General features: G+C 55.7%; 2 protein-coding genes across 2 annotated transcripts; both read left to right on the forward strand.

The window, feature by feature from the left end:
- The first annotated feature begins 221 nt into the window (after nt 1–221).
- CSF3R (colony stimulating factor 3 receptor) lies at nt 222–7,503 on the forward strand. The gene is made up of 15 exons (XM_054086421.1): nt 222–542; nt 1,374–1,469; nt 1,745–2,044; nt 2,398–2,521; nt 2,650–2,819; nt 3,542–3,696; nt 3,928–4,081; nt 4,195–4,277; nt 4,376–4,589; nt 4,743–4,931; nt 5,140–5,241; nt 5,569–5,715; nt 5,905–6,045; nt 6,149–6,239; nt 6,414–7,503. The coding sequence occupies exons 2-15, from the start codon at nt 1,400–1,402 to the stop codon at nt 7,162–7,164; spliced, it is 2,691 nt and encodes an 896-aa protein (XP_053942396.1). The 5' UTR covers nt 222–542; nt 1,374–1,399; the 3' UTR covers nt 7,165–7,503.
- Nucleotides 7,504–8,289: 786 nt separating this feature from the next.
- MRPS15 (mitochondrial ribosomal protein S15) lies at nt 8,290–13,821 on the forward strand. Its single transcript, XM_054086633.1, has 8 exons — nt 8,290–8,399; nt 8,980–9,042; nt 9,865–9,940; nt 10,709–10,757; nt 11,540–11,624; nt 12,497–12,555; nt 13,188–13,379; nt 13,646–13,821. The coding sequence occupies exons 1-8, from the start codon at nt 8,339–8,341 to the stop codon at nt 13,763–13,765; spliced, it is 705 nt and encodes a 234-aa protein (XP_053942608.1). The 5' UTR covers nt 8,290–8,338; the 3' UTR covers nt 13,766–13,821.
- The last annotated feature ends 582 nt before the right edge of the window (nt 13,822–14,403 follow it).

The following is a 14,403-nucleotide window of genomic DNA, read 5'->3' on the forward strand; positions in this document are numbered from 1 at the left end:
GGCACGTCCTGGGAGAGAGCTGCATAAGACCAGGATGAGCCCAGTTCCCTGTGCTGAGTGCCCAGCAAGAAGACGGGCTGCACTGGGGGATGCGAGCTACCAGCAGGCAGCACCACACTGCACTGCTCGCCACGTCTGGGTTTGCCTCCTGCCCTCTGAGTCCCATGTCCCCCAGCCCTGCCCTCCATCCCACGTCCTCCTGCTGTGTCCCTCAACCCAGCTCCATGGTCCCAAGGGATTCACAGCATGAAACGAGCAGTTGCCTGTCCCAGGATGGGAGGCCGGGTGCTGTTCCCCGCCGCTGGATGTGTGCGTGCCGCTGGGCTTTCCTTCCTGCGGCGAGCAAGGCGGTCGCAGCCTTCAGGGAAGTGTTTTGCAATCACCTTCTTCAGAGAGTCACAGCAATTAACGGCACTGGTTTTGAGGAACTAATGGTGAAAACAGCATGTTAACAAAGGGGCTGCGCGCAGCGAGCTGCTGGGAGCCAGGGGCTGGTGCTCGGAGCAGGCGATGAGCAGCGGTCAGACGCACCAGGCACAGAGGTAGGGATGGAGGTGAGGCAGGTTGGGGCACGGGGTGTTTGGATGCATCCGAGCAACTTGCCTGTAGCCGCGGGAGCTGCTCTGTCTCGTCTCCTGCCCGGGACAGCAACATGTGCTGAGTGCTCAGGGGTGGCTGTTCCCATATTTCCCATCCTGGAGTCCTTCATCTGCTTCTGGATGTCGGCTTGGTGGTTAGAGGAGCTGCGGGCACCCAAAGCTGAGGACAGCATGGGAGCCTCGCCAGGAGCAAGTGCCCAGCGACGCCACGGATGTCACCGGGACAGAGGCAGCGTCAGCCACTCCCCAGACCATTTCCAGCATCAGGCAGGGGTGCAGCTGGGGGAGCAGCACCAGGCAGGGGGGCAAAGCAGGACCCCGACGCCCCACAGCTCCGGGCAGCCCCGCTGTGCTGCTATCACTCCTTGGTTTCCCTCTTTCAGCTTATCAGCTCTGCCAGCCTGAACCCCAGTTTGAACCCTCCCCAAAACCACAAATCTCTGCTTGGCAGAGGCCAAAGATACCTGAGATAAAATCAATCCTGTGCTTGCACCCCACGATTGGGGTGCGTGAGGTGAGAGCCGGTGGCAGGCTGTGCCGGAGGGTCCCCTTTGGAGTCACCACTGCCCTTTTCCACGCCAGCGCCTGCGACAGCGCGGGCGGCCGAGCCGGGGGCGGAGGTGTCAGTGTTGCAGAAGGGATGCAGGGAGAGGCTGCCTCTGACGGCAAAAGGACATTTGGCTCCAGGAAACTATCAGTGACACAGCTCCTCCAGCCTGCCTCCTCCCCAGCCCCTTCCCAACCCGCCAAGACGAGCTGCTCTCTCCACTCCAGGTGATGCCAAAGCCTCGGAGGAGACCATGGCCAGGAGCAGTGCTGGGAGACCCTTCCTGCTGCAGCTCTCCCTGCTCCTGCTCCTCCGCCCAGGCGGTGAGTGGGCCCTATCCTGTCTTTTGTGCACTCAGCACCCCATCCTGACCTCACCGGGGCTGCTGCGGGCAGGTGGGAGCGCTGGTGGCACAGCGGGTGCTGGCAGGATGGGGCTCGGCGCGTGCTTGCCCAACACCCGGCTCTTCCTCTCCAGTGACTGGGGGCCCCCTCTAAGGGAAGAGATGCTCATCCTGCTGTCCTGCCTCGGCGCTGGGGACCTGAGGTGGCTTTGTCACAGCCGTGCCCTGGATGTAACACATCTTTCCTCCCTGCAGGGACCCTGGACTGTGCCTTGGTGTCTGTGGGCTCACCCGTTGTGCCCCTGGGCTCGGCCGTCACAGCATCCTGCACCATCCAGAGCAAGTTCTGCCGAGGCTTGGAGCAGGGGAAGGTCCGGATCACCTGGATGCTGGACAACGAGCCCATGTCTGGGAGCCAGCGCCACGGCTTGGGAGGCGCAGAGGTGTCCAACCTCACGCTGCCCCAGTTCAACCGCACGCAGGCCAAGCTGTGGTGCTGTGTGGAGTGGAATGGGACCAAGCAGCGTGTTGGCGTGGCCGAGATCCAGGCAGGCTGTAAGTCTGCTGCTGCCAAGGGATGCACGTGTGCATCCGACAGAGGCGCAGCCTGGCATCTTGGGGGTCATATTTCTTCTCCCCAAGATGCGCGTCCGCTCTGGGTGAGCTGCGCAAATCCACTGGGGTTGGAGCAGCAGCCAGGGCCAATGGCTGATGGAGGGTGTTTCGGGGCTGCTCCTGGCTGTGCCCCGGTGCACCGGAGCCCAGCAGGCAGCCTGCGGGGCAGGGCAGGTTTGGGAAGCGGTGGCGTGGCAGCAGGACTCTGTGCAGCCAGGCATGGAGGGGCTGCAGCTCCTCAGCAGCCAGGATGGGTGCTTTGCTCAAGCTCTTCTCTGGCCAATCTCTCCCAGACCCACCCGCGAAGCCCTTCAACCTCAGCTGCGCCCTGAACCTCAACGACTACGGGCTGACGTGCCGGTGGGAGCAGGGAGCTGAGAGCCACCTCCCCACCAGCGTCGCGCTGAAGTGTGCCAGGTAAGCCTCGCAGGGGTGACACGGTCCCCAGTGCCTGCTCTGGTGATCCTCACCCTCTGCCAAACCACACGGCAAGGCTTGTCCTCCACTGGAGGGTCCCTCCCAACCCACCCCTCTCGCTGCTGCAGGAGCAGAGCCCAGGTGGTAACGGGCTGCACCCCACAAAGCGGTCGCAGCCACTGTACGGTGCCGCGCCGGCTGCTCCAGCTCTACCGGCAAATGGAATTCTGGGTGTCTGCCACCAACGCGTTGGGCTCGGCCGAGTCGGAGCATCTCTGCATCGACCCCATGGATGTTGGTGAGTGATGGCCGGAGCCTCCAGCCTTGTGTGGAGGTCAAGGGACGGGGAAGTTCATCAGCGGTGAGAGAGGGGCATTAGAGAGCCATTACAGCACAGCGGGCTTCTAGGTCGTATTTTACAGGCAGACACCCTTGATAAATGGCTTGCTGGCATGAAGAGATGCCAAAGCCACATTACATCCTGAGCAGTGTGTGCCGGAGCGTTATGAGCCTCCGTTTGACCTGCTGCACTCTACAACTCTCACCAGCAATTGATTACCCATTTATTCAGGAGGTCTATTAATAATATATTCAGCTCCCATAAACTATTTATAAAAGGAACCTTCCCAGATGGTGCGACTCGTCCTCCCTGCTCTGCACTCAGGGAAGGGCTGCCCGCAAATCAGCTGAGCCTTCCCATGGCCCTGCTGGGCTCTCACCCCCAAGCAGCTTTCCTGGCTGTGTACCAGATCCTGGGTCCTGTGGGATCTGGTTTTCCTGCTTAGGGATTAGCCCAGGCTGTAGAGCAGCGCTCCCAAGCATCGCCGTGTCCCAGGTAGGGGCACGCACCAGCCCCCATCCTCTGCCACAAGCTGTGCTCTGAAATATTTCGGATTGGTTTCTCCCCGTCCTTGCCTTCGGGTCCAGGCAGGTCAGCACCACAACCGCAGCTCATGGTGGCAACTGCCCCACGCGAGGTGGTGGCCCCTCTCCAGCTCTCTCCTCCGCCTTTTCCTCCAGCCAAGCTGGACCCCCCAGCCCTGCGGAGCATCCAGTCCATCCCCTTCCAGACTGACTGCGTCGCCCTAGCGTGGGAGGTGGCCCACAGCACCGTGCACATGGATCTGCAGTGCGAGCTGCGCTACCGGGCGCTCGAAGACCTCACCTGGGCTCTGGTGAGAGCTCTCGGAGACCTCGCTCCGAGCTCTGCCAGCTTTCCTGCAAGGGGAGCAGCAGGGTGCCCATGTGGGAGGGGGGCAGCAAGGGGACCCCTTGCACCTTTCCTGCAAGGGGAGCAGCAGGGTGCCCATGTGGGAGGGGGGCGGCAAGGGGACCCCTTGCACGCAGCACCTACAGCCCCTGCTCAAGGCAGGAAACAGCACAGCCCTCGCTCTGGCTGCCACCAGGTCACCAACATCATCGGTCAGGCTGGCACCACGCAGCACTGCGGCTTCCTCTTCGGCACCCAGTACCACTTCCAGATGCGGTGCCGGCGGAGCTCAGCACGGGGCTACTGGAGCGAGTGGAGCCAGGGCAGGAACTACACCACACACGAGAAAGGTGGGTACAGAGTCACTTGGGGGGCTCCCCTCTGCCCAGCCAGGTGGCACAGCCACCGCGGCATGGCTGCGCTTGCTCCTCTCAGCTCCTCGCCTGCCCTTCTCCCGCTGCAGCCCCAGCGGGAGAGCTGGATGCCTGGTGGGATGCTCGGCCAGCCGAGGCGGGCAGGCGGCTGGAGGTGCAGCTGCGCTGGAAGGTGAGCACGAGTGCATGGTGGAGGTGCTGGGGCATCGCCCCGGGGACCAACCATCCCTGTGGGAATGGAGCATCCTTGCACACCCTGCCTGAACCCAGGCCCCACGGCAGCGGGAGGCGAATGGGCGCGTGCTGGGGTACCGCATCACCCTGAGCCCCAGGAGGAGGGGCAGGAACCCCCCCACCATCTGCAACACCACCCACACCCACTGCAACTTCTCCGCGCCGGCGGGGACCAGGAGGGTCTATCTCTCAGCCTACAACGCTGCAGGGGAATCGGCAGCAACCGAGGTCGTCCTCTTGGAGAGGAAAGGTGAGGATACCGCAAACCTCCCATGGTCCAAACTCTCTGAGGTGCCTCCCTGGACGAACTGCCAGGGCGAGGAGCAGGGCTGGTGCCTGGGCAGGGGAGCACAGGGGGCAATGCAACATCATCCCATCATCCCAGCTGGCTGTCCCCATGCAGGTCAGCCCCTGGCTGGGCTCCGGGCCGTGTCCAGGGGGGAGCACAGCCTTTGGGTGCACTGGGAGACTCCACCAGCCTCCCCGGCCGCCTACGTCCTGGAGTGGCAGCGGGTGCCCTGGGAGCCCATCGGCTGCAGCGCCTGCTGGCAGATGGAGCGAGATGGGGCTGCTACCGCAGCGCTCATCCGTGGTAAGCCCAGGGCTACCAGGGGTCCCTGCCCTCCTGGTTGGCCTCACAGTGGGGTGTACCAGAGGGCTCTCAATTGCCCCAGGAGCAGAGCCTGCCCCGAGCCCACTCCACATCCTCCCTCCTTCACCTGGACCCCCTCTTGGGGTTCAGTGACAGGGAGCCAAAGGCTCTCCCTGAGCCCTCAGCCCCGCACTGCTCCTTGTTGCAGATGGCATTGAGCCTTTCCAGCGCTACAACATCTCTGTGTACCCCCTCTACAAGGATGCCGTGGGGGTCCCTGCCCACATGGCTGCCTACTCCAAGCAGAAAGGTACGTGTGCTGCCAGCAGCCGCCCTCGAGGCCCCAGGAAATCGCCCCACATCACGAAGACTTTGCCTTTCAAAAGGAGAGCCAGTCTTTCCCCATGTACCTCTAAATGAAGGGTTGTGCAGAGGAGCTCAGCCTCTGGGCTGCATCATGGCTCATCTCTGAGGGTGCTTTCAGCTAGCCCGAGCCCCATGGGGGCAAGGTGTGGGTCAGAGCCTGATTCCCACACCTCAGGGGCGAGATTCACCACTCGGAGATCCCTCTACTGGTCCCTTGTACTGAGGCTGTGGTTCTGCACAGCACCCACTTGTTTCTCTCTCTCTGTCCCAGCACCATCCTCTGCCCCAAAGCTTCATCTGAAGAGCATCAGCAAGTCCAAGGCTGAGCTGTGCTGGGACCCGCTGCCGGTTGAGATGCAGAATGGTTTTATCACCAGCTATACCATCTTCTGGGCTAACAGCACCGCAGAAGTTTCCAGTGAGTCCTGCCTGCCTCACCACCAGCCCTCCATCCCACCTCGATGGGATGGGTGAGGGCATCAGCAGACTCCATGCTCTCATCAGAAAGGGTCTAAGGGGAGTATGCAGGTCCTGTATGGGACCAGCTGAGACCCGAAGGGCCATGCAGGTGAGGGACACCCGCAGAGCAGCCCCTGTGTTTCCCCAGGTGCCACCGTGAATCCCTCTCTCAGCTCCTTTGTCATCCGGGAGCTGAAGCCATCGACCTTGTACAAAGTGCACATCACGGCATCCACAGCTGCCGGCGGCACCAACGGCACCAGCCTGACCCTGGTGACCCCGGTGCTAGGTGAGGGGGTGCAGGGAGAAAAGGGGGCGCGCTAGACCCTACGTCTTGCTCCAGATCCCCACCACAGTTCCTCCTGTGACTCTCTCCCTTGCCTGCTTCCCAGATGACATTGAAATCCAATTCCTCTTCCTGACCCTGGGGCTGATCTTTGTTCTGCTCCTACTGTTGCTCATCTGCATCCAGAAGAATGGGCGGTGAGTACCATGAGCCTGGTCCCGGGTGTGAGTCCCTGTCTCCAGTGACTCTGGCTGCCTCCAGGCTCCTGGGGGGACAGAGGGGACACGGAGAGTGGCACTGTGAGCCCTAGGGGGGCAAGGGCAGCCCCAAAGCTGCCAGGTTCAGACCCCCGCATCCCATGTCTCTGCTAGGGTGAAGAAGCAATTCTGGCCCAGCGTCCCCGACCCTGCCAACAGCAGCCTGGGCAAGTGGGTGCCCGCTGAGCTGCACCAGGTGAGACTGCAGCAACTGCTCCGCACCCAGCACCAAGAACACATGGGGATGGGGAATGGGGTGCAAGGAGCTCCCCTCATGTGGTGCCCGAGGTGGGCAGAGGGGATGCACCCTGCAAACAGGCAGGGTTGGTTCCTCCAGGAGCCTGTGGTTCCTCCAGGAGCCTTTGGTTTGTTTCTCCAGGAACCTCTACAGGTCCCCAGCGTGAGGGAGCCCGGTCTGGCCACAATTTCCACCATCACAGTGCTTGAAAAGGCAGCAGGGAAGCAGCCACCAGCTTGGGGCAAGGAACCGGCCACCGAGCCCACCGTGCCCCAGCCCTACGTGCGGCAGGAGGGAGCCGCATCAGCCCATGGTTGGGCTGCAACCAACCCGCTTCCCAGTGGCACTGGGGAGATAGTCCAGTACGCGCGGGTGGTGGGCGATGGGTACAAGGGGCAGCAGCACACCCGACCTCGCCTCTACCTGCGCTCCTGCTCCAAACAGCCCCTGCTCCTTGACCCCAGCCCCAGTCCCAAGCCCTACGAGAACCTGTGGTTCCATGGGACTGTCCCTGACGGCGGCTTCGGGGATGGGGGCTGCCTCGAGGACCTGCCCGCCACCTTCCCCCTGCTGCAGGGCCTCCGCATCAGCGGGGCTGAGGAGCTCCAGGACTGCCGAGCGTTTTAGTGCAGGAGGAAGTCGAGCCCTCCTCCTCCTCCTTTTCCCTGCTGCAATAAATTGGGATGTGCTGAGAACCGCCTGGAGCAGCTCTGTGGCAGGACAAGCTCAGGGTGGAAGCAGGGAGAGGACCTGGACTGGGTCCATACTGGGACCAGTGCTGTTTAATATCTCTATCAGTGGGATGAAGGGCACCCTCAGCCGGTTTGAGGATGACACCAAGCTGAGTGTTGCGGTTGTCACACCAGAGGATGTAATGCCATCCAGAGGGACCCAGACAAGGTGAAGAAGCCGGTCCCTGTGAACCTCACAAGGTTCAACAAGGTGAAGGGCAAGGTTCTACACCGGGGTCAGGGAAACCCTCAGCATCGATACAGGCTTGGGGATGAAGAGATTGAGAGCAGCCCTGCTACAAAAGACTTGGGAGTGCTGGTTGATGAAAAGCTGGACGTGAGCCGGCAGCGTGGGTTTGCAGCCCAGAAACCAACCAAGTCCCGGGCTGCATCCAAACTAGCGGGACCAGCAGGGCGAGGGATGGGAGTCCACCCTGGTGAGGCCTCACCTGAACCCCTGCCTCCAGTTCTGGAGTCCCCACCATAAGAAGGATATAAAAGTGTTGGAATGGGCCCAGAAGAGGCCACGGAGATGATGTGAGGGCTGGAGTACCTCCTGTACGAGGCCAGGCTGAGAGAGTTGGGGTTGTTCAGTCTGGAGAAGAGAAGGCTCCAGAGAGACCTTAGAGCAGCTTCCAGTGCTGAAAGGGGTTCCAGGAAAGCTGGGGAGGGGCTCTGGATCAAGGAGGGCAGGGAGAGGACGAGGAGGAACAGTTTTCAGCTGAAAGAGGGGAGATGGAGATGAGATCTTATGGAGAAATGTTTTGCTGTGAGGGTGGGGAGGCCCTGGAACAGGTTGCCCAGAGCAGTGGTGGCTGCCCCATCCCTGGAGGGGTTCCAGGCCAGGTTGGATGGGGCTTGGAGCCCCTGATCCAGTGGGAGGTGTCCCTGTCCATGGCAGGGGTGGAACTGGATGGGCTTTGAGATCCTGTTCCAAAAAACGCTGCCCTCCCATCGATACGCTCGGCGCTCGGCTCCTCCTCCCTCGCTCTGCTTCTCCACCCGCCGCTCTGCGCTCGGCCTCGACCAAGATGGCGGCGCCCACGTCGGTGCGGCGGTGATCGGGGGCAATGCTGGCGCTGCGGACGGCGCTGGGACGGGGCCTGGCGGGGACGGGCCGCGGCGGGGCCGGTGAGGGGCGGGGGATCGGGGAGGGGCCTGGGGTGGGCGAAAAGGGGACCCGAGCGTGGCTTTGAGGTGGGGGATAGGGAAACATGCGGAGGGACCTGTGGGGAGGAGACTGAGGAGGGTTGGATAGGGGGCAGGGGGGCCCGGAGGGGGGGCTGAGGAGGGGGCAGAACAGACCCTGAGAGGGCTCTGAGGGGGCTCGGGGCTTGGAGGTGTGGGCGACAGGGGGACCTTGAGGGGTTCCTGGTGTGAAGGGAAAGAAGCCTGAGGCTTCCTAGAGAGGGGACAGGGGTATGGGGAGGGGGCAGAACGGACCCTGAGGTGGCCCTGAGGGAGGTGGGGGACACAGGGCGGGGGGTTAGTAGGAAGGTGTGATGGGGGGAGATTTGGAGGTGGGGAAGGAGACTGAGGCTGCCTGGAGAATTGGCAGGTGGGTGGGGGACCCAGGGACTTGGCTGGGCACTAATCGCCTCGGAGTCTAAGTACTCTCACAGTTTTCTAGTACAGACTGGGCAATATTTAATGTGTATGTAGGTAGAACAGCACGCACAAGTCTGATAAATCTTTATTTTCTTCCATCAAGCTTGCAGTCCCTTTATTCAGACGGCAAGATGTTACGCCAGACCTGTGAGAAGGAGGTTGAAAGGTATGTCAGGATTAATGGCACCAAAGGTTTTGCTGTTGATATCAGAGTTGTGCCCTAATGCCATAGGAAAAGGAGGTATTTGGAGAAAATAGTGACTTTCACTTTAAAGATCCATAGCTCATCATGAGAAGAAAGAGGAAATCTAATCCTTGTTGTAATATTCTGCATCCTGCAGATTCTTGATCGTAGAATCACCAGGCTGGAAAAGACCTCTTGGGTCATCGAGTCCAACCATTCCTATCTGCCACTAAACCATTTCCCTGAGCACCTCGTCTACCATCTTTTAAATGATGGGTGATGAGGGAGCCAGACGCTTGTTGGCAGTGCTAAATGGTGTAATGAGGGGCAGTGGTCCCAAATGGCAGCTCAGAGATGTTCTAGCTGGTCACAAAAGGCAAAAAGGTTCACTGGGGAGGGTGGACTAGAAACTTCATAAGATCCTTTTGTGACCATCTTTGTGGTTCTGTGCTTCTGGAAATAGTTCCTTGCCAACTCAAATGTTATTCAGAAAATTCAGCAGCTCATGAATGTGTGGGAAATTAGCAATTAGATCTCAGCAAGAGATTAGTGACCTTGGTGGACTGGACAGCATGTTGTAAATACAGACTTGTATTTACTCTCTTGCTGAAGGCAAGAGACTGGATCTGGTTTTATTCACTCAGTTCCTGCCATCTCAGCTTGCTCTTTTTAAGTTGTTCCTTCTTGTTTGGAGCATACAATCTGTTTTCTTTTTAACTCGATTCCCTGATCTAGTTTGCAAGCGCATGCAGAGCTCTGACTTCAATTCTGACTCTTCCTCAATTGTTCATCTTCTCTTTGTAGACATCCCCAGCCATTTGGATGATCTTCCTCCAACGATGCTGAAGAAAGATTATGCCAATGTCCCAATCATAAATAGGTACGATACAGGGAAAGGGAATGACGGTTCTCTTCAGAGATTCATGTCTCAGACACACACAAGCACAGCACATGGAAGCTGTCACTTGCAACGTCGTTTTGAAAGTCAAATTGGCAGCAGCAGTCACTGGTCAGGGTTTTATTTAGTTGAGGTTAAGATAATTGCTGGTTGCCCACAGCTTCCAGGGACTTTGTAGTCTGTAGAAAAAAGAAATAATCTTTGAATGCTGGAAATAATCTTCTTTGAAATAATCTTGAACTTAGGTGCTAGAGAGTGTAGCTAAACAACTCAAAATGAGTGGCTGCGTCTGGACTCTGGACCTGGAGTTCAGCGTTTTTCTGCTTTTGAGTCCAGGACTGCTGATGTGTGGTGCATGGAGAGCCCCCAGTGGCAGAACAGAGGCTTCCACAGGTCCTTGAAGGAGCTGTTCTTAAAACTAATTATTTTGTCCTTGCACATATACCTGGGGGTTAATTTTCAGCACTTAGTTTGGACGTAATGTTGGGTTTGGAGCTGATAAGACTACATCGTAATTTGAAATAATGCTGCTTTCCACAGCAGCAAAATCACTTGATGATTCTCTAATCGCAGCCCTGATTTTTCGAAGGAATGCAAGGAACGGTTTATGGCTGACAGATGTGGGAGGGGAGGAAAGTTGATGTAAATCTGTAGAACAGAAGTTGAGAAAAGTTATGAAAAATTAACGTAATTTCTGTTGTGAATTGGCTTCATCTCTAGCTTATAAACTAATCCACAATCTCCTTGCAGTGTTGATGATGTAGTGAGGAGACTGTTGTCCCTGGAAATGGCAAGCCAGGTGAGTTTCATTCTAGTTGCGTAAAAACCTAGATGTAGCGAGGACATTTGTGTGAGACTTGTCTGTATTCTTTAATGTCCTTCACTTAATTTGTCTTTAAATGTTTCTCAGTGAATGCAGATCTGGGTCTGTTGATTTCATGGGAGTGATAAGTCTGTCTGCTCTTAAAATTTATCATGCAGTCTTCTCTATGCTAATTATTGCATACTAAAACGAAAGAAGGAAATATTAGGCAGTCACAGGGGAGATGAGCTGTGTTGCGTCACTGCTGATAGCCGGACTGTCTTCCAGAACACAGTGCACTGACAGCAGATCTTCAGGTTGCTTTTATTTCTTTTGTGCCCAGAAGACACAGTAAGCAAATTGTAAGGTGACAAAAAGATCTTGGTGTTTCTCACTGCTTGCCGCTTCAGCTGAAAAAGATGCAAAAAGTAGAGGCTGTTGCCCTGTGAGATCAGCTTTGGATCTCGCTGCCTTGATGAGAGCAGGGGGGCCTCTTCCACACCCTTCTTCTGTATCCTGGGCAGATGGGTGTGCCCGGGCTTTCAGTTTGAGCAGCAGTGATTCTGTGTTCTGCTGAGCTCTTTCTGTGTCACTTCCCTGCTGGACTGTCCTGCAAGCGGCAGGTTGTTTCTGGCAGCACTTTTTACACATTTTGTGATGAACGTTGACTAAAGTCCTACATTACAAAGCCTTTGTCTGGGTGTTTGGGAAGAGTGCTGGGGTGTCGCAGACCTTTCGTGCTCCCGAGAAAGTAACAAGCTCTGCTCTGTGACCCACAGAAGGAGAAGGTGAAAATAAAGACACAGCAGCTAGTGGAGAAGGTCAGGAGGTCTCCCAATGACAATGGCTCCATTGAGGTACAAGGTAAGTGAAAAGAGAAGGATATTGTTGGCAGATGATACATCTCTGCTTTTGTTCAGCTGTTCCCACCCCAGCACTTCAGGTTCCTTGTTTCAGTTAGGAGGATCTCTTTCAGGAGAGCCAGGTGGCCTGCAGAAACACCTGGGAGGATGGTTCGGGGACTGGGAGCACGGCAGGCGCTGTGCATGCCCTTACTGGCAGTGTCTGCAAGGATGCTTTCTAGATTCCTGCTCCATATCCACCCTCCAAAAGCTGTGTGTGCATTATTATCCTTGAAGTGCCTTGAAGCATTGCACTGTGTTCATTACCAAAATGAGTGATTTAGCCTGAGAACCTCAATTTCTTTCTGCATCCGAGCGTTTTGGCTGAAGCACCGTGCAGGCATGAAGGCCATGCTGCCACAGACCAAGATACACTCCTTTCTCATTAGTAAAGGCCTTCAGATTCTCAGGATGCCCCCAGCACCTTTCTCCAAAGCTGAAAATCGCAGAGCTGGCTGCTGCTCTTAGAAAGAACCTTTTAATTTATGTCAGTCCCTTCAAAGCTCTTAACCAAATGCTTTGAAATGAGTGTAGAGTCACCAGTAATTGAGACACTTCAAGAAGCATTTTACAGATAAATTCATATGATCTGTCGTTAAATTTTTAACCTCTAATTAAGCAGCTTTATGATAGTAATAGTTCTGACTCTGGTTTGTGTAGTTGTGGTCTGTTTTGCATGGAATCAGAGGGCTGTGCGGTAGCGTTTGCTGCGGTGTGGTGGGTGCGTGTAGAAGCAGCGATCCCCAGCTGGCAGTTCGAGGGGAACACAAGTGATGCTGCCTCGCCCTGGAAAACTGCTGCTCTCACACAGCTTCTTGTGTCTGTTCTTTATAGTTGCTATGTTGACTGCCAAGATACGCACTTACGAGGAACATCTTCAGAAGCATCCCAAGGTAACTGTCAGTAATCTGAGCCCACACCTCCTGCACAGCAGCTGCTCAGGTTGTTTTCTCAGTTTAAAACAAAAGGATTTTAATTCTGAGGATTATGCCTTTCCTAAGAAGGTTTATAAAACAGTTCTGACTGTTCCTTGGAACCAGCCTGAGAAACTGCTGGCTCAGTCACAGCCACATTCTCACCAGCTGAAATCATAGAATCATGGAATGGTTGGTTTGGGCCCAAAGCCCATCCAGTTACTTTCTGGGAAAAGAAAGGTAAATGCTTCTCTGTTATTTCTAGAAGAACATTTTTCAGGTGAAAGCAGAGTTTTTAGCCCGTGGACCTTCCCTACAGCCATTTCCTTCAAGCCGTTGCAGCTTCTGCCAAGAAAACAGAATTCAGGGCTGGGGGTGGAAGGTGCAGCTCAGAATGAAGAAAGCAATTTCAGTGAAAAGTAAATTAAGTCTTCTCAGATCTCCTTGTTGTGACCTAATGTGCTTGTGGTATCTACCAAGAAAAACTGCTCTAAGATACTGTCTTTAACCTGATTTGTTTCCTTTCAAGCATAACCTGGTCTACTCTAGGTAATTTTTTGGAATGTAAGCGTAATCTGTCTGCAATCTAGTGAATGTTAAATCCTTTCCAGGATAAAAACAACCGTCGCCGCATGCTGATGGATATAGATCGCCGGAAGAGACTACTGGCATATCTCCGCCGTGTCCGCTATGATACCTTTGAGAACACCTGCAAGCAGCTGAATATCCAGTACACCCTGCCCCCTCCCTACAGCAGAAGGATCACCAAGCGCTGGCGGGTGAAGAAGGCTCTCTGTCTCAAGGTATGGAGCGGGGTGGAGAGAACCGTGTAGCTGGAGCAGAAAAAAAACCTTTTTAATGAAGGGCACAATTAAGACACTTAGAAAAGACAGACAGATAAGTCATGTTAATCCGTGCTTTGAATTTGGAGAGGCAGTGATAATGTCTGTAGAGACATGTGTAAGCTCAACAAAGAACTCCACGAAAGACGATTAAATAGTGGGCAGCAGCAGATGTGTGGCAGCTTTGTCTCTTCCCCTTCTCTCACCTCTTTCCGTTCCTCTCGCAGGTTTTTGAGGAGGTGCGGAAGATGAAAGCTGAAGAGAGATTAAAGCAGAGAAAAGAGCGGCGAGCAAGAGTGAGGGCTGCGAAGGAGAAGCAGGCACAGTGCGAGGGCACCCCAGTGTAGCAGCGCACTGAGGCTGTGACAGGGCCAGTCTCTTTAACAATAAATAACTACCTAAAGATGTGGTAAGTGTGTGTGATCTGTGCCACGATGAGCACCCAGAAAAAGCACGGTGAGGGATGTAAGTGGTTTAGAAGTTCGATTTGAGGCTGGTGCGCTGGAGAGCGTTGTGTGCAGTTACACAGAAGCACAGAGTCCTTTGGGTTGGAAAAGACCTTTAAGATCAACTCCAAACATAAACTCAACACTGCCAACTCCACTACAGAATCACGTCCCTCAGCATCACATCTCCACATCTTTTAAGTTCCTCCAGGAATGGCAACTCCAGTGCTTCCCTGGGCACCCTATTCCAATGCCCAACATGGAATTTCATGAAGTAATATTTCCTAATATCCAGTCTAAACCTCCCCTGGTGCAACTTGAGGCCATTTCCTCTCGTCCTATCACTTGTTACCTGGGAGAAGAGCCCAGCACCCACCTTGCTACAACCTCCTTTCTGGCAGTTATAGAGAGCGATGAGGTCTCCCCTCAGCCTCCTCTTCTCCAGACTAAACAGCTCCAGGTCCCTCAGCAGCTCTCTGAACCAGGTAGACAAAACATTCTAACAGCTGGTTGAAGTAAGAATCCTTAGAAAAATGTTG

The sequence above is a fragment of the Cuculus canorus genome, chromosome 22, assembly GCF_017976375.1.
Source record: "Cuculus canorus isolate bCucCan1 chromosome 22, bCucCan1.pri, whole genome shotgun sequence".
Lineage (NCBI taxonomy): Eukaryota > Metazoa > Chordata > Aves > Cuculiformes > Cuculidae > Cuculus > Cuculus canorus.